The sequence below is a fragment of the Xenopus tropicalis genome, chromosome 7 (genome assembly GCF_000004195.4).
Source record: "Xenopus tropicalis strain Nigerian chromosome 7, UCB_Xtro_10.0, whole genome shotgun sequence".
NCBI classification, from domain to species: Eukaryota; Metazoa; Chordata; class Amphibia; order Anura; family Pipidae; genus Xenopus; species Xenopus tropicalis.
In genome coordinates, this window is record NC_030683.2 from 20,151,247 (window position 1) to 20,171,754 (window position 20,508).

At 41.5% G+C, this 20,508-nt stretch overlaps 1 protein-coding gene across 2 annotated transcripts; it reads right to left on the reverse strand.

The window, feature by feature from the left end:
- Positions 1-3,446: 3,446 nt before the first annotated feature.
- On the reverse strand, positions 3,447-20,418 carry acadsb (acyl-CoA dehydrogenase short/branched chain). Of its 2 annotated transcripts, NM_001005724.1 has the most exon segments (12): positions 3,447-4,394; positions 4,893-4,992; positions 5,194-5,331; positions 6,026-6,115; positions 6,578-6,670; positions 7,337-7,462; positions 8,379-8,549; positions 9,515-9,721; positions 10,643-10,680; positions 10,683-10,743; positions 12,839-13,001; positions 20,201-20,374. In NM_001005724.1, coding segments are annotated over 10 exon segments (1,086 nt in total). In that variant the 5' UTR covers positions 10,735-10,743; positions 12,839-13,001; positions 20,201-20,374; the 3' UTR covers positions 3,447-4,323.
- Between the last annotated feature and the right edge of the window lie 90 nt (positions 20,419-20,508).

A 20,508-nucleotide genomic window follows, 5' to 3' on the forward strand; every position in this document is an offset into this window, starting at 1 on the left:
AGAAAAGGGAATTATTTTTAAAAATAAGAATTATTTGCTTATAATGGAGTCTATGGGAGATGGCCTTTCCGTAATACAGAACTTTCTGAATAACGGATTTCCGGATAAGGGATGCCATACCTTTTACGCCTCTATTGACAATTTTAAAAGTAGTTGTGGCTATTTTTTTGTCATATGCGCAACTTTTTTTGAGAATTACTTACTTGGTTAAGTATTTATTCTGGGGGTATAGTTTTCCTTTTCTGGCGCACAAACATTTTCACAGTGCAATAAAGACAATTGTTTACCACGTATACAACACTTTTGAAAGATTTGGTAGCAGTTCGACAAATCCATAAGACTACAAGATACCTTTTGGGAATTTGTCGTGCTTATGCCATTTTTTAGAATTTGGCAACTGTGTACTTACTGACGCTTTTGTAAATTGCCCCCATAGAGTTTTGGGCATATTTATCAAATGGAAAAAGAGTTTGTCAGCGGGGAACTTCAGTGCTCTGTATTCACTTGTATAGGAGTTAAGGGGTATATTTATCAATGGGGATGAATCAGTTACCGCAGTTCACCAGAGGGCAACGAAACACCTCTCGCTGTTCACTCAAGGGATAAATATGATAAATATGCCACTAAAATACTATACAGGTGAGTAAAGACCTGAGAAGCTTGCCTCTGGCAAACTGTAGTGAACTCTGTTTTCACCCTGTGCCCATATGTAACATTGAAGGGCAGAGTATATTCTACTCCCCTGCACAGAATAGGAAGAGGGGGTAACATAAAAAGAAGCAAGCAGCTCTCCAGATTGATATTTAAGCAGCTATCTGGTTGCTGGGGTCTTATTTACCTTAGCAACCAGGCAGTTGTTTGAATGAGAGACTGGTATATGAATAGACAAGGGACTGAATAGGAAGATATAAATAAAAGTAACTATAACAATAAAATTGTAGCCTCACAGAGTAATAGCTATGGCTGCCATGGTCAATGACCCAAATTTGAAAGCTGGAAAGCGAATGAAGACCAATTGCAAAGTTGCTAGATATAGGATATTCTGTAACATACTAAAAGTTAACTTAAAGGTGAACCATCCCATTAAATGTCTGACCAATGGAACTAGTGTTCCTAAGATTCCACTTCCGAACCCAGGTCTGAGGACTGTGTCAGGGAGATCCAAGGGATTATTATTATTATTATTATGAAATGCAGGCCAGGCCATGGAGTAGCTGGTTGTCCTGAGGGTCCCTACGAGCAACTGCTAGAGCACTAAGGGGCAAAAACTTCAGTAAGTGAGGCATCCGTAAATGAGGCCCCCAGTGTTCAAATAAATAAATGAAATATAAAATCCAGGCCATAAAGAATGGAGTGATTGGTAGCAAGATGGTTACTATACATGTAACTGGCAGCAGCCACTGATCACAGCTTAGAAATTGCAGGGGCCCCTTTTCTCCCCCCCACCCCTTCATGTTCATCTTTTAAAGATAGCAAATTGTTTGAGTTTTGAGCAGGAAATGAATGTGTAATCTGCGCATTGTCCCCAGCCTCCCTGCACTCTCATTCCTGGTTCCCCCCGACACACTGCTCTATTGTGCCAAATCCACTTGATAGGGGAATAATTAGAGGCGACAGGCGCTGTGTTTAAAGAGAGAACCGCTTTGCTGCTGTAACGTGTGATCTGGATAATAGTATTTTCATGAAAGGCAGCAATTACATTTATTAACTGGGACAGGCCTGGCAGTGAGGAAATTAAGTAAAGGGTGAGTTTATAAAAAGCGGCACAATAAGACCCCCTCCCTATACACACATATCCCACCGAGCGCCTTTCATCCCACTCTTCATGAGCTGCACAGCTCCTGCTGAGACATAACTTGAAAATAAATATCTGCAGCTTACCAATAAAGCCATCTTAACCTTTGGGAAAGAATGATCTGGGCTTGGGGCCTGTGGAGAAGACATGACAGGGGAGCGTGGTTAATGCACAGGGCTCTGGCTCAGAGTATTCTCTTATTAGTTACTGCTTCCTATTAATGGCCAGGCAGTTTTATTGTATTTTTACTGCTTTACAGCATTGCTTTGTATATTGGCTTATCTCCCATAAAATATAAAGGCCAGGCATATCTAAAATGGACTACAGAGAGATTAAAAATGGTCACTTTAAAGAAGCCTATTGCAAGCCTCTTAACCTCTGTATTTACGAAAAAGGGGCCAAATATGAGCAGAACAGAGACTGCAGGTAGGAAGAATGCCATTCAGCAGCTTGAGCACTGCAAGATGGCGGCTGTAAGGGGCACACTGAGCTATTCTCAGTTCACTTTTTTATGCAGGCAGAGGAAAATGGATCCGTTGGCATCAGGGTCGGCAGGGCCCACAGTGGCTGCCACCTAAGGGGCCCCCCGGGCCCGACCACCACCATCCCCCCTCCCCAGCACACACAGCTCATATTTATCTAGGCGCAACTGGGGGAGTGCTTATACTTCCTGGCAGAGATCAGATCTGGGTTGGGGCCCACCAGGTTTTTTCCCAGTGTCCCGCCAGCCCAGTCCGACCCTGGCTGGCATCCACTCTTCAGTGTAGCCCTTTGCCAGGCATGGCATTGCCCTGTATGAAGCTACACTGAGTGGATAAAGGCTCAGAAACACAAAAGCTTGCATTTTCACACCAAAGTCTGCCCAGTGTAGCTCCATACAGGCCAACACCATGCCTGGCAATGGGGCTACAGGGAAGAGCCAATGCCAGTGGATCTGCCTATAAAAAGCAGGCTAAGGAAAGCAGATGACACGCTCAGTGTGCCCCTGCCCTTATACTTTACATCATTGTTGTCTACGCTAGTTGTAATTCATGCTTCCTTGACTGAGAGAATCTTAAATGTTACTATTTATTACAGTGTGAGTGCTGCTATCGAATACATCAAAAGCAGCATATCTTTATTCAGACATTATGACCAACATACCTACCATACTGATCACAGGCACTGCACAGCCAGCTGACTACACACACACCCTGGGCACCCCTAGCTACCCTAACACTGTGCTCATGTGGTTTGGCCCAACTCTGTGACCCTTGCCATGTCTTTAAGGCTTAGAAGGGCTCACTGCAGTTGTGGGGGAGCTGGATAAGATATTTACTTCTGATGGTGGGTATTTTATAGTACAAATTGTATTTTAGATGTTTATTTTCCATGGAGCAGTTGGTAAGTACAGGGCTCCAAATATGACTTGTACCTGCAGGTTTCTGCCATGAACTATGGGCAAGTAGAGGGTGTGCAAATGGGCATCCATAGATTGCTGGTCTTGGGAGTTCCCTGACTGGCAACATGCACTACAATGGCACCCACTAAAAGCCAAATGACCATATGTTGGACAGCCCTTTAGATAAAATGGGGCCACTGCAAAGCTACCCTGGGCCCAACCAAAATTCACTCAGCTCTCACACTGTAGTAATTCACAAAAAGTAATTAATTTTAATTTGCACAAAAATAATGACTTAAGAACCATTCATGTCTCTTTTTATTTGAATGCACTCACAGGAACATGAAATCACAAAAAGACCTATTTGATTGAGGGTGAGTGGAAAATTCACTGCAATTTTACATGAAGAGAATACCATGGCTCTAAGCAATTGCACCGGGGTACTCTGAAGTTCTCTTGTGGCGAATGGTCTGCTCACCCTTAGCTATGCCCCAAAGTGCTAAGTACATACACATATTAAGTGCTAAGTACATATACACACTGTTCTACTTTCACCTTGTCCTACACAGAAACTCTTCACATCTAAAGTTTTCACGAATCATTCTGCAAATCCAGAAAATAACTAATTAAAGTTGGGATTGCAGGAAACATTCCCTTGCCGACATATAATGTAGCCTGACCCAGCCCATTGTTCACCTCTGCATTAATTATTTAAAAAAATATTTATAGTGTTCAGATACTACAAGAGAAAGAAAACTGGTAAGAAAGGGATAGTACAGACATTGGATCGTCATACATACAACATGGCTGCTTATGTTGCTACAATAGGCTACCATTTTGTTTGTACAACTGTGGCCGTCTATGGGACCCTCAGATGGGCCTGTCTGGCCGATATCTGGTCGAAAATCAGCCAAATATCAACAGAGCAGGTTTAAAAATCCTGTGGAGATGAGAAATGTTTCAGCACATTGATGCAGTCCTCATCCCAACGGCAAGTATCCTGTCAGTTTGATCCTATCGTTTGGCCCAAGAGACAAATGATTGGATCAATCCAATATCACCCAGATCAGAGGAAATACCCATGTATGGCAAGGTATAGTGTACATTCCCACGCTGTCTCCTTATCTTATATCCAGACAATAATCACTCAGTACTCCGGCTCAATCAACTTTGCGATAGTACTAAGCTGGATGTTGGACGTTCCCTCATAGATTGTACCTGGAAGGGAAAAAAAATGCTCAAAATGGTCTAAAAGGCTGATACCACACCAGGCATTTGGTCTGCTGGGGGGGGGAGAAGCAACCAAACCTGATGCAATGGAACCACCTATTGTGGCTAGGTGATAGCTGGATTCCATTAATAACAGGCAAGCACAGCAATATTTGGGCAGAGAATATGCATTTGTATAAACTCCAATGCCTTCATGTCAGGATTCTTCAGAATATTGAGAGGGAAAACTATCACACTGTTCCTATTTTCAAGGATAAGTTTGCTTAAAATGAACTTGTACAATGCAGTTGTGGGCTGCTTTATACATTCCCTTGTATAGATAAACCTGTGATATCTCTGTGATAGTATTTACAGGTAGACATCACTTCTGGCATGGCGGGTTTCTTATAGCCCCTTATGGAATATACTTTGCCAACATTTAGATAAAAGCTCCCCTAACACAGTTTATTGCATGCTAGAAACATACCCATTGTGGGCTCTGCTTACCAATTTTGGCGTCTCGATAATATTTTTCGATCGGATAGTCTTTGGTGTATCCCACTCCTCCCATCCATTCTATGCATTTGCTGGTGGTTAAGCAGGCCACCTGAGAGAAGGAATTTTAATATAATATAACCAGGTTTATTCATTAGATCAAAAAGTTTTTGAACTTGGGCTATTTAGGGTCTATGATAGTAAAGAAGTCACTTTGACAGATTGGAGGAGCTCAAGTCCCATGTCATCATATGACTGGCTAATATAACCATGGCAGTAGATTACAAACCAGTCATACAAAGTCCACATTTACCTCAGAGGAAAAGTACTTGGCCATGCATGCCTCCTTTTTAAAGTCCCTTCCTGCTTCCTTCAGCCGGGCCGCATTATAGGTCAGCAGCCGCGTCGCCTCCAGCTGTGTTGCCACGTGTGAGATCTGATGCTGCATGCCCTGTGTGATACAGCAGTAATGATGGCGTCAAGCATTTGGTAAATAAGCAATCATTATTGACAGGCAACACCAAAATCCGCCCCCCCCCCCCCCCCAAACCCACACCAGCAATGTCAATATGTAATCCAAACCCATTTGGCCAGCAGCCAGGTAAAGGCACCAAATTCATAATGTTTGAATTTGGGCAAATACCAAATCCTCCACAAAAATACAGAGGAATACCAAAATAATTCTAACTAACTCTAATCTGTATATTTAAATGTATGGTGGGGAAAATAAAGAAAAATTTTTAACAAAATTTGCTGCATTTGGCTGCCCAGAGCATTAGTAAGTAATGACTTCAACGGTTTTAATTTGGTTCAGCTGAAAGCTTGGGGTTCAAACCAAAGTCTGGATTCTGTGCATTCCTAATATTCTATGCTATACACTGGGGATGCCCAACCTTCCTCCAGCTGGAATGAGTCCCAGCATCCAACACCTTTTGCTGATGGCTTTAGAGAGTTGTAATTCACCTATAGTGACAGGTCCTAGATTGCGCTTCACAGATTTTGACTATCTAAATTTTATTAAATTATATTTTTTTTGGTGACACTGTAGAAATGAAACAATAGTTGAATAACTAATGTGCTGTAGCAGCGATTGTGTTTGAGTGATGAGGAAGATAATAAACATAAACACAACAGGCATGAAATACCTGGAAATCGAATATTCTCTTCCCAAACTGCACCCTCTGCTTGGTATATGGGATAGTATGATCAAAGCAGCCCTGTGCCAGGCCTAGCATCTGCAATGGAATAAAGAAAACGATTGGTACATCAGCAGCTCACTAAAATGAAATACAACTGATTATTCCCTATGAGAAGAGTATTTGTCTGGATAATTCATGCTTCATAGGGACCTACAGGCATAATACAGACAGCCATTCTTATGCCTTCCATTATAGGCAGCTCTCAAACCTGTTCCTACCCATACCCACCACCACACTGCAGGTTCTTATTTCCTTACATTTACTACAGTACAGTATGTATTTTACACTGGCAAAAATTGCCAGTATCACCCAGTCTGTACTTGGTACATGCAACGGCTGTGGGATACTGCAAACTCTGCCCATGTATGTCAATAGACTGGTTTGTGAATATAAAATGATTGTATACCCTAAAACAAGATAAAGCCAATATCACTACTGGTCAGGTGGACTGAGGCTTAAAAGGGATAAAGCACCAAATGTACAGGGTAAATCTCTCACCTGTGCTGAAATGCCAATTCGGCCTTCATTGAGCATTCCTATGGCATATTTATAACCGTGACCAAGCTGCCCCAATATGTTGGACTCTGGGACCTGTTAAAGAAAGTAAGCAAAATCCTGCAGTTACCCGAATTGCACCACCGTGACTGCTTAAAAGAACAGTAACACCAAAAAATGAAAGAGCTTTAAAGTAATAAAAATATAATGCACTGTTGCCCTGAACTGGTAAAACTGGTGTGTTTGCTACAGTAACACCACTATAATGTATATAATAAACTGCTGTGTAGCCACGGGGGCAGCCATTCAAGCTGGAAAAAAAGGAGAAAAGGCACAGGTTACATAGCAGATAACAGATAAAACACTATTGTATTCTACAGAACTTATCTGTTATCTGCTATGTGCCTGTGCCTTTTCTCCTTTGAATGGCTGCCTCCATGGCTACATAGCAGCTTATTTATATAAATTATAGTAGACTTTCTGAAGTAAAAACACAACTTTTACCAGTGCAGGGCAGCAGCACATTATATTTTAGTTACTTTTATACACTTTCTTTTTTTGGTGTTACTGTTCCTTTAATCTGGGAACCCCCTTGCACCACTTTGCGAGGATTCTGCCATTCAGTGCAGTCTCTGCTGTCACATGTCCCAGAATCTTGTGTCTTCAGGTGCATTCTTATTAATGCATCACTAATATATAAACAAAATATACATTCCCTTTCTTTCTGATTTCTTTAAAAGAAAAATAACCGCCCAGACATACCTTGACATTATCAAAGGTCAGTGAGCAGGTGGAAGATGCTCTCAGTCCCAGCTTATCCTCCTTCTTTCCAATGTGAAACCCTTCAGTGTCTTTGGGGACAATGAAACATGTAATACCTTTGTACCCCTGACAAACACAAGGCAGAGTGGGTTACCAACATTTAAAGATAAACATGGCATAACAGATTGGTAAAGGCAGACCTGGCTTTAGTAGTGATGGGGCCTAAGACAAAAAAGAGAGTTTAAATTAGAAAAAAGGCTGAACTTACCAAAGTATAATTACCATTCGCTACGCTAGGCAGGCCGAGAGACAGACCAGAATGGTTTTTTTTTTTATAAATAACTATATTACTAGCTTATGCCAAGAGGGTTAGACTTACCTTCTTCTTCCTGCTGGAATAAGTCCACCTAATTATGGTGGATAATTAGGACAAATGTAGCTCTAGCCCAAAGCCCACTGTAATGACTGGGCCACCAAACACCAATATAATAGGCTATATGTGGTCTGGGTTGGTGGGCTCTCTAATCCAAAACCAATCCCATAATTGCCAGCAATTCCTAATGATACCATGCCTATCCATTCACAGCAATGATAGGAACTTCACTTACTTGTCCTTACTCACCACTTCATTGTGTGTTTCAGGGGGTGGCCACACCGTACTAAGCACAGCTCAGTTACACAAAGCCAAGTCAATTAAACTTAAGATTTCAATATATAATAATAATGTTATAATATATATATATTTTTTTTTTTTTTTTTTTTTTTCAACATTAGTGTAATGAACACGGATAACAGAGTTTAACCGACCATTGTATAATTAAAAATATGTATGGTTTTTGTTATTTCACTAAAAAAGGGCAATTCCTGTTCTTACAGGCACAGTCAAAACAAATTCTCAATCCCCTGATCTCAAAGCCTAACAAACACTGTTTCTCAGCAAACTGGCAATTTGTTTTATGCAGCTCGTATGAACTAGGAATGTAATTCCTTTAATAACATTGGTTTGGGCATTAAGTATACAAATAAAAGAAGCGCAACTCACCGCAGAGGGGTTGGCATTGGCCATTACAAGGAAGACACCGGCTTGCTCCGAGTTACTGATCCACATCTTGGAACCATTGATAATATAATAATCCTTGTGCTTCTGGGCGCTGGTTCTGAGGGAAAAGGCATCGCTGCCAGACTCGGCCTCTGAGAGGCAGAAACTACCCACCTGCAATAGGCACAAAGAGATACAATGGGGGTTCAAAGACAATAAGAAACTTAAGGTTGTAATGTTAAAACCACACATACAACAACTGATGGTTAATTCTTCCGCAACCAAATTTGCCAGTTGAGCATTCAAAATGTGTTGTATTTATTGCAATGAAAGTTCCCATTACATGGGAGAATATAGATACATTCAATGCTCTTCTATAAGGGATGTTTAACTTGGTGCTCTACAGTTTTCCAGTTACAGAAGGGGTTCCTGAAGAGTGAAGCAAGGAGAAACAGGATTTGCCTTGTTGGCATTAGAAATTAAATAAATTCCCTCTTACAAATCAGCTGACTAATTCTTTCCTTCCTTCAGGGTCTATGTAGGGATAAACGAGTCAATTTTTTTTAACTTTGCCTACAAAGAATACCATATATACTCAAGTATAAGCTGATCCAAATATAAGCTGAGGTACCCAATTTTACCTAAGAAAACTGGAAAAACCTATTGACTCGAGTATAAGCCTAGGGTGGGAAATGCAGCAGCTACTGCTAAGTTTCAATAATCAAAATAAATTCCAATAAAATTAGGATCTATCAATCTTACTGAACAAATAAGTGCAAGGAATGAGTATGCGAGATGCCAGGCTCCCCCCTACTCCTCTCTAGCAGGGTGCCCCCTGCCTCCCACAGGCTTAACAACATGATCTGGAGAAGGAATCATGCTCATTAATACCTGTGTTGCTATTGGATCACCCCTCCCCGATTCCCACAAAATGCACAAGGTTGCCGGGGGCTGATGGAAATTGACAAAAATTACAAATCCTCTGCACGCACCCATATCAATATATAAGGGACAGTAAGATCTTTAATGCAGGGAGCATCTGACGTCACTAGGGTGCTAGCTGGAGGAACTTGAGTATAAGCAGAGGGTTAATTTTTCAGCACATTCCAGCAATAGCAATAATCCAGTCAGCATCTCACCGTGTCTCTGCAGAGCCGGGGCAGGTAGGTTTCTTTTTGCTGCTCTGTGCCTAGTCGCTGGAACAGGGTGTTGATGAGAGTGTTCTGAATGTCACACATGACTGATACTGACGGATCTACTCTGGCCAATTCCTCGATGACAAGTATGGAAGAGAAGAAAGAGGCCCCGGTGCCACCGTACTTTGGGTCAACCTCGACACCCATGAGCTAAAAGAGATACGGCAGTTTCGGTACAAGTCAGTGGAGTCATCAACCTTCAACAGGATACAGCAAACATTTGCAGCTTTCATTTCATAGCCCCCCCAAGTGTTTTGTCCTTTGCATCAGTAAAGGGGACCTGTTACCCTAAGAAATAACTCGAAATTCTTTTCTATTGTGTTTGTTAAGCAAAATAACCTTCACTTACACTATATATGTAACATAAATCTTGTTTCCTTCAGTCCTGGAATTACACAATCACAGCAAATAGGCAGGTGCCATTTTGTGGGCACTGTTATTAAGGCAAGCTTTGTTTCACCCCAAAATCTTGTGTATGTGCCAGAATGGGGGCCCTGATACCCAGGTCCATGCACTGGCTACACAGTTAGATGGTCAGGAGGGAGGGGAAAAGTAAGAGCTGAATTGGAAGTTAAAGTACTTGTCTGCCCCGCCTCTATGCCTAAGGCCTGAAACTAGATGGGTTAGAGCAGGGGTCCCCAACCGCCCGGCCGCGGACCAGTTCCGGGCTGTGGACGGCATGGCAGTGGGCCTCAGCGCACCCCCCCTCAGCGCGTCGCATGTATTCCGCGCCCTGCCCCCCTCCCCTCTGCCTCCGGTCCGTAGAAATTTTTTTTTGCCTCCTACCTGCCCGTGGTGCTAAATAGTTTGGGGACCCATGGGTTAGAGAGTCACTTCATGGGCAAATGTCCCATCTTTATTTTTACCATTTAACCAGCTGTACCATTTGACTTATTTTGATATTTATCTTTATGCAATGAATCTCCTTCTTTTCCTGTATATTTGAGGCCAATGTTCTGAGTTATTTTATGAATTATAAATCTTTGATCAGAATCTGAGGATTTTACAGACAGTAATAATAAAATACCAACTCCTCTCTAGCACAAAACAGGCACAAATGTTACTACTTACCCCTAATTCAAACAGTCCCTCGATGACAGAGTTGTCCATTTTGGAATTGGCGTCCATAGTTTTGACCAGCGGGGCAATGCGCTCCTGGGCATATTTCTTCACTGTGGGGAAAAGAAGTCAAATGATTGGTCTGGTCTAGGCCTGCCAAATGCATACATATAATCTGTTAGACCCCCACCCAAACTACTCTGGATGAAACAAATAATGGCAGAGTATAGGAGACATCATTCCTTTTTGTATTCAAAGGAGAAGGAAAGGTAAAAACTAAGTAAGCTTTATCAGAAAGGTCTATGTAAATACAGTCATAAGCACTTACAGAAACGCTGCACTGAGTCCTCTATCAAAAGAAACACAGGATTTCTTGTCTCCTTTTTTGTAAACATGTTCTTCGGTATCAGACTTCCTCTCTCAAAAAAATCCTTAATTCCTCTCTTCCTTCTTCTGCTCCCCCCCCCATAAGAATTCAGAAGAATTCACTCACCATCCTTTCAAAATGTGTGATCTATGCTACCAATGGCTAAAGCTGAAGCAGGAAGCTACTGAGACCATGTTAAAATGGCAGTTGCTATCTTAAACAAACAGAGAAAGCTTCTAGGGCTCTTTACTCAGGTATGGTAATGGTAAAAGGTATGGTAATGGTTTCTGCAGAATAAATATAGTGTTCTAGGTGGCACTAATGTGGCAAATCTATTGGCAGTAAATGCCAAAGTGACTTTCCTTCACCTTTAAAGTTTAGCTCTGGACCATTTCCCATTCGCAATACAAATAAGACTGATATCTATGGCGCTGTATTCGCACAACACAATAGGGCTCATTTACATCCAAAGACACAAAGGGGGAAATTCACAAAAGTGGAGAGAGCCCTTTTTTGGAGTAAAAGTGGTGGAAAAACTGGTGGAAAACACTTTCTCCAGATTCATAAACAGAAATCCGTCTAAATTCCGACTCAACCGCTACTTTTCCGTTTTTGGTGAAAGAACGACAGTTTACAGACATTTTTGTGAATTTGTACAATATTTTAACGACATTTTCCCCGACATTTTCAAAATGGAGTAAAGCTCAGTGTAACTGTCAGACCAATTCTAAATTGTTCTGATTTGTTTGGTTTCACCCAGTCTCCACTCCACTCCTCTGGTAGGGGCTGTGAATCAGGCTATAATAACATTTTGAGTGACTATATTGTATACAAAGCCTCCCAGGTAAATGATACAAAAAGTAAAACCTCCCAGGCAAACTAAAATTACCAAAATTAAAATTATTCAGGAAATGCCCCTAAAGTGAAATGACAAATGGCAAATGAAATCCAAAATCCTGCTGGTAAAATCCTTACCCCAAGGCTCCTGTAGCTGTGGGACTGGGTTTGATGGCACCGACAGATTTACTAACAGCTAAAGGCAAATTCATAAAAATAATGTCGGGAAAATGACAAAATCTGAAAACTGTCTGTTTAAAAGACAAATTCACAAAAGTGGAGATAGAGGTTTGTGAATTAGGTGGAAAATCTGACAAATCTATCTCCACTTTTATTTTGTCTCAATATCAGCACTTTTGTGAATTCCCCCCAATGAGTTGCCCATACAACTGCTTTCATTAAAGGTTTTTGAATGTGCTCTTTGCATTTACGTATAGCTGTGCTTAAAGCCACTCAGTCCATCCTGCCTTCAGCTCACAATCAGGCGTTGCTATGCCTACTGGCACGGGGAAACCCTGGAGCTACTGCCACCTCCTGTCCTGGAAGTAGTTCCAAGGTTCCCTTCACACCCAGCAATGGGCACAGCACCTAAAGATGCGGGAGATCTTCCGGTAATTTGGAGCCTTCTAGATAACAGATTTCCAGATAATGGAGCCTATACCTGTACCTGATGGAAACTAAACTGCATGAATCCATATTGTTGACAAAACAATCCTGTTGAGTTTATTTAAAGTTTAAATCATAGTAGCCTAAGGTATGGAGATTCAATTTACTTAAAAATCCCTGGAAAACCCCAGGTCCCAAGCTTTTCTGATAATAGATCCTATACCTGTATATAGTTTAAATATGTGAGTGTATAGATAGGTCTGTAGAATGTGTATATATGTGCACTTTTATCTTTTTTCAACCCAAAATAACTGTGTAACTATGGAAACTGAAAAGGGTGAATACCCAATCACTACACAAGTGTCCAATGGGAAGAGAAGGGGACAGGCTATCATTACCCATTTCTTTTATCATGGTCTCCTCTTCTGTGAATGTCTGCAGGGGGGCGTATATTGCGCCTTCCCTCAATGCCTGATCCAAGGGATCTGCAACTGACGACTGCCATCGGTGGGATACAGCCTGAGACCCGCAGATAGACTGTCTGATGCTTCTGCCCAGCAACTGCCAAGGAAAGTGACAAGATAAGTTAAACTCAAGAAAACAGACAGTTTAAATAATGAAACTTATAAACAATATGGTTAATACTGTATTAAAGGAGAAGGAAAGTCATTTGGGCATGTTACTGCCAAAAGATTAGCCACATTAGTGCAACCTAGAATGTTATATTTATTCAGCAGAAGGCTGTACTATACCTGAGTAAAGAGCCCGAAAAGCTCCCTCCAATAGCAGGGAGCTTGGTCTTAGTAGCTTCCTGCTGCAGTTATAGCTGTTGGAAGCTCAGATCACACATTCCTAAGGGTGGGGGGAGTGAGCTCTCATGCATTCTTATGGGAGGGGGGAGCAGGAGAAGGGAGGGGGCGAGGGAAAGAGGAGAGAACTGAGCAGACTCGTGCCCCAAACCTGAAGGAGCCCTAAAAGATAGGAAGTCTGATACCCTAAGAACAAGTTTACAAAAAAGGACACAAGAAACCTGTGTTTCTTTTGATAGAGGACTCGGTGCAGCGTTTCTGTGAGTGCTTATGGCTGTATTTACATAGACCTTTCTGATAAAGCCATGGGTAAACAAAAAACGTTAATATATGTTTATATAAAGTGTTTTTTTTATCATTATAATAGGCAATCTCTGTAATATTAATCACATGGACCCATTTACCTTAAGACTTGTCTTGACAAAGAGAATTCAAGTATTAAGAGGGCACTGATGGGTAAAGGAAGACGAGGGCACTGGCTATTTTCCCTTTTCCCACTTGTGCAGTGCAGAGAAGTGATTGGCAGCGGGTAATATGTATGTACTGCCACTCTGCTCACTATGTGGAACTGGGCACAGTCTCATGTTCAGGTTTAAGGAATGGCACGTACAGAAAAACTATTATTAGCAGTGAAAGGATTTATCTGTGCCACATAGCAAACTCAGTGCAAGCCAGCAGTGCTAGAGCAGTTATATATATATATATTAGCAGTGCAGACCCCTTCCAGGGACATGGCTGTTTGACATTTGCCGCCCTATTAGACACAAAGAGGTTAATATTTTGCCAGACAAGAGCCGAGTTTGTGGCCCTGGGAGCTGGGAGAAGGCTTTGCCTTTGATACAGTTTATGACAATGACATCTGGACAATTCCTGGAATCCAGAAATCCAGGTTCTGAACCGAGCTCACCTTGGCAGATCTGGGTATTAAGAGTAAATGTCAAACACATAACAATCTGATATCTTTCTGTTTGTTTCATATTCTTGGCCACCTTAATTAATTGGGTAAGCGTTCACCTTCCAACTGGCCACACTGCAGACTCTTGCCACATGTACAACATTCTAAATATGTCACTGCCATTAGATCAGGTCACAGACATATAAAATATAATTCTAATAGTCCCCCTTCTATAGTTCCAGATTGTATCAAGAGCAGCAAATGTCCCCCCCCCCTAAATCTGGCCCCACTATCTACAGCTTTAGAATATCTTCCATAGCACATTCCTAGAATGCTACTACCGTAACCAACATAGAAACAGTCATGTCATAAAGCACACACATATATACAGGTCCCATATTATACAATAAACCTTCACAGACCTCTCACCCCACTTATATATACCCCAAGATATATACCCCGAGACGTAGTGCATAACAGGGCATGTGGGGTGTAACAGGCATAACCAAAAAGTCAGATTTTTGTCCCAGAAGTGTCAGTTTTAATTGACTATGCAGTGTATACATATTCTATTTTATTAAAGGGTGCCTATTACCCCGAAATTGCTTCAGCCACTAGTGGTGCAGTGGGTGCAGAAACAATAGACTTTTTAAGACTATTAGTCACCTTTAAACTAACTTAGTTGAAAAGAGTGCTATTCTGAAACTATCTGCAATAGGTCTTCATTCTTTTTTTTTTTAATTATTATTTTTTATTCAGCAACTCCTTGGTTGCTAGGGTGCAAATTACCCTATCAACCAGGCAGTGGTTTGAACGAGGAACTGGAATATGAATAGGAGTGTCTGAATAAAAAGATAAATAATGAAAAGTAAAAATAACAATGAAATTGTAGCCTCAAAGAGCAATAGTTTTTTGGCTGCCGGGGTCAGGTTGAAAACGAAATAAAAAAAAGATGGTCAGTTGAAAAGTTACTGTGAACTGGCCATTCTATAACATACTAAAAGTTAACTCTAGTTAAAGTTACATAAAGGTCAGTTTTAGGTGTTACTTGTCCTTTAATGCTAGTGTAATATTTTGCCGGTAGGACAGAGAGCTCAGAAAGCTGAATGTCTGATACAGTTATGAGCGCAATGTTCTGGCAGCTCCAGATATCACCTTGCACCTTGTTACTAAACTGCATTCACCTTGGCTGTTCTGAACATTCAGTTTTCATTTCAGTTCTTACAGTACATTAGTCCTACTGGTTAGTAAACATTTGCCAACCAATATGACTTTTCAGCATTCTTCCACTAACAATGGGCATCCCCCTGCATGTATGTTATATCAGTAGCACTGGCACAAAGAATAATATAATATAACTGTATGAGTGCTTTCATTACCTTTTCATCATACAAGAAAGTGTTATTTACATAAAAATGAAATGTGTGCCAGAACTGCATATTAAACAATAGGGGTTCATTTATTAAAGTAGGCACAATATTAAAGGGATTCTGTCATGATTTTTATGGGGTACTTTTTATTATGGGGTACTTTTTATTTCTAAATTACACTTTTTACACAGCAAATAATTCACTTTACCATATAATATTTTATTCTTGAACCAACAAATGTATTTGTAGCTGTAATATTGGTGTGTAGGCGCCATCTCAGTGCATTGTGCCCGAGTCTGAGCTTTCAGCCGGCGCTACACATTAGAACTGCTTTCAGCTAACCTATTGTTTCTCCTACTCCCATGTAACTGGAGGTGTCCCAAGCCAGACTTGGATTTCTTACTATTGAGTGCTATTCTGATACCTACTGGGAGCTGCTATCTTGCTCCCTGCCCATTATTCTGCTGATCGGCTGCTGGGAGGGGGGGGGGATATCACTCCAACTTGCAGCTCAGCAGTAAAGTGTGACTGAAGTTTATCAGAGCACAGAGACACATGGCTGTGGCACCCTGGGAAATAAAGAATATGGCTAGCCTCATGTGAAATTTAAATATAAAAAAATCTGTTTGTGTTTTTGAAAAACAGATTATAATGCAGGATTATGCTGGAGAAGCTCTATTTACAAAAAACATGTTTTCCCATGACAGTGTTCCTTTAAGCACAAACATAAACAGACACAATACATTTAGCACTTGCCCCTCAGTGTTCTTGTGCCCAGCTCCCATTTATATGAACCATTTACAGTCTGCAGAGGAGCAAGTGATCCCTGTTGTAAAAATACAGTGCTCCTATTGCACAATATGCTAGTTTTTTTCCATGAATCTGTACACAGTTTATTAACCAATACAAAATTTTGGGTTCGTTATTGGAGTTTTTGGTGGGCACAACAGATAAAAACCTTGAAAATGTCACCATTTTTTTGCCTTTGCACATTTTGAAGCAAAGAACACTATGGGAAAACAGAAAACCCACTGCTGCCCTGGTGTGATTGGTAAGCTCAGAAGAGGCTCACAAGCTGTAGGCTGCGGGAACAGATTTAGCATTTTGCCTTTATTCCACAGTTGTGGCATTTACATTACTATCTGGCTGCCAGTCACTTCCATTATACATGGGTAGCACAGTGACACAACGGGGAGTAGAGCTTCCCTGCAGAGCTAGCGAGGAGTCTGTATGTTCTTCCAATGTTTAGGTTTCTTCCAGGAACTCGTTTCCTTACACATTCAAAAAACATACAGTAGAAGCAGGTTAATTTCCTCCTTATAAAACGTCCCCTTAGGGGCTGATTTACTAATCCATGAATCCAAATCCCGAATGGGAAAAAATCAGATTGGAAACGAACATTTTGCGACTTTTTCGTATTATTGTACGATTTTTTTGTCGCCGTCGCGACTTTTTCGTGAATTGTCGCAACTTTTTCATAGCCGTTACGACTTGCCCGAATTGTCGCAACTTTTTCGTAGCCGTTACGACTTGCGCAAATTGTCGCAACTTTTTCGTAGCCGTTACGACTTGCGCGAATTGTTGCAACTTTTTCGTAGCCGTTACGAAAAAATCGCAAAATACCAATCATTACGAAAAAACGCATTCGGACGCTTTTGATCCGTTCGTGGATTAGTAAATCGGCCCCTTAGTGTGTGAATGTGATAGAGACCTTAGATTGTAAGTTCTATCAGGGCAGGGACTGATGGGAGTGATGTATAGGCTATGTAAGGGTGAAGACACACTGGGCTACTAGTAGGCTACTGAACTCCAGAAAATCCCCTGCAATAGACAATACTGAGAATTGCCTCTGCTAAAACACACATAGAGACAATTATCAGTAAATGATCAGCATTGTCTTTTTTAGTAGCCACAACAAGTAGCTGCTATTAGTAGCTCTGTGTGTCTTCACCCTAAGGGCTCTGGCACACGGGGGAGATTAGTCGCCCGCGAACAGGGAGTTTTATCGCGGGCGACTAATCTCCCCCCGTGTGCCAGAGCCCTAAAGCACTTCAGAATAAGTTGCAACTACAGTGGCTTGCAAAAGTATTCGGCCCCCTTGAACTTTTCCACATTTTGTCACATTACAGCCACAAACATGAATCAATTTTATTGGAATTCCACGTGAAAGACCAATACAAAGTGGTGTACATGTGAAAAGTGGAACGAAAATCATACATGATTCCAAACATTTTTTACAAATAAATAACTGCAAAGTGGGGTGTGCGTAATTATTCAGCCCCCTTTGGTTTGAGTGCAGTCAGTTGCCCATAGACATTGCCTGATGAGTGCTAATGACTAAATAGAGTGCACCTGTGTGTAATCTAATGTCAGTACAAATACAGCTGCTCTGTGATTGCCTCAGAGGTTGTCTAAGAGAATATTGGGAGCAACAACACCATGAAGTCCAAAGAACACACCAGACAGGTCAGGGATAAAGTTATTGAGAAATTTAAAGCAGGCTTAGGCTACAAAAAGATTTCCAAAGCCTTGAACATCCCACGGAGCACTGTTCAAGCGATCATTCAGAAATGGAAGGAGTATGGCACAACTGTAAACCTACCAAGACAAGGCCGTCCCCCTAAACTCACAGGCCGAAAAAGGAGAGCGCTGATCAGAAATGCAGCCAAGAGGCCCATGGTGACTCTGGGGGAGCTGCAGAGATCTACAGCTCAGGTGGGGGAATCTGTCCATAGGACAACTATTAGTCGTGCACTGCACAAAGTTGGCCTTTATGGAAGAGTGGCAAGAAGAAAGCCATTATTAACAGAAAACCATAAGAAGTCCCGTTTGCAGTTTGCCACAAGCCATGTGGGGGACACAGCAAACATGTGGAAGAAGGTGCACTGGTCAGATGAGACCAAAATGGAACTTTTTGGCCAAAATGCAAAACGCTATGTGTGGCGGAAAACTAACACTGCACATCACTCTGAACACACCATCCCCACTGTCACATATGGTGGTGGAAGCATCTTGCTCTGGGGGTGCTTCTCTTCAGCAGGGACAGGGAAGCTGGTCAGAGTTGATGGGAAGATGGATGGAGCCAAATACAGGGCAATCTTGGAAGAAAACCTCTTGGAGTCTGCAAAAGACTTGAGACTGGGGCGGAGGTTCACCTTCCAGCAGGACAACGACCCTAAACATAAAGCCAGGGCAACAATGGAATGGTTTAAAACAAAACATATCCATGTGTTAGAATGGCCCAGTCAAAGTCCAGATCTAAATCCAATCGAGAATCTGCGGCAAGATCTGAAAACTGCTGTTCCCAAACGCTCACCATCTAATCTGACTGAGCTGGAGCTGTTTTGCAAAGAAGAATGGGCAAGGATTTCAGTCTGTAGATGTGCAAAGCTGGTAGAGACATACCCTAAAAGCCTGGCAGCTGTAATTGCAGCAAAAGGTGGTTCTACAAAGTATTGACTCAGGGGGCTGAATAATTACGCACACCCCACTTTGCAGTTATTTATTTGTAAAAAATGTTTGGAATCATGTATGATTTTCGTTCCACTTCTCACGTGTACACCACTTTGTATTGGTCTTTGACGTGGAATTCCAATAAAACTGATTCATGTTTGTGGCTGTAATGTGACAAAATGTGGAAAAGTTCAAGGGGGGCGAATACTTTTGCAAGCCACTGTATATAAAGAACAATAATGTAAAGGCTAGCAAAACCATCCTATACAGCACACAGTATCTGGGATCTCAGACCCAATTTGCCATGAATAATGGTGTTAACCTCTGCTCACATATCCATATCCTTGCACAAAGAATAGCGACCTTTAAATATATTTTCACTTTACTACAGAAGTGTTATCTGGGTAAAAATGAAAATGTAAAGAGAAAATTAAGTAACCACAGAATTCCCTTATCTACAGCAATAGTATAGTCTGTACTGTGATATTCACACATTAATGGTAGTTAATTAATATATATATATTAACAACATATTGTATTTTTCCACTGTATTACTGAGCACCAAATAAAAAACAATATAATTTCTTTATCTCTTTAAGGTGATGACCAATAAACAATAATCAGACCTAAAAATGTTGCCTTTGTTCTGTTCATCTGCTTTTCCCTGACCATTAGCTTTATCAGAACTCTGCAAACCATGTCCGTAATCCAAAATGGGCATAGAACCTGCACATATTATTATCCTTCATTTATATGGTGCCTACATATTCCGCAATGCTTTACAGAGATTATCACTGACATTTGCCCAGCAGAGCTTGCAATCCATCGTCCTTATCCAATTGGTACAGACTAGCATCAGCTTGGTTATAATAAAGCTGCCAGTATGTGCATGTTAGTTACCCTACAGTAAAGTAGCTGGAAGTCACAAGTGACATTGCTATTCAGGCTATCAGCCAAGAGGATCTGTAGCAGCTGATGTCTGCCAGCCTGCCCTGTGCAAGTCCCATAGTTGCTGCCAGACTTATGTCCCATATAATAAGTGCTATGTGACTGCAGCTGGCACCAAATACTATACAGTGACATTCATTTGCCCCAAGGTAAATAAAGTCTCCGTGTGCCCTGTAGCTAGACTTAACCAGTTGTTCTTATATTTATATATCAATGCACCCAATGATTTCACTACTTTCTAACCCGTCCAACGTATACGAATCACTTGGTATTGACCCATCTCACCTGGGCTCTCCGGCACAGAACACCAGCCATAACAGATGCAGCTTAAAGAATGACAGCTCCGCGGCCGGAAGTTCCTTTAAAGAGTCTGCGCCCCCTAGTTTACACAATGTACTGCTTTGTTGCGCTTCGCCTACGGCTCATACGCTACGGTGTGTGGTTCCATATTGCTACACCCAATTCTCCGCAGCGCCTATAGCGCATACCGCGTCAGCTGCCATATTGCTACTCCTCCTCCAATACGCTGCACGTATAGCTTGAAACGGTGCTCGGTTCCATGTTGCTACACCCAACCGAAACGGAAGTGCTTA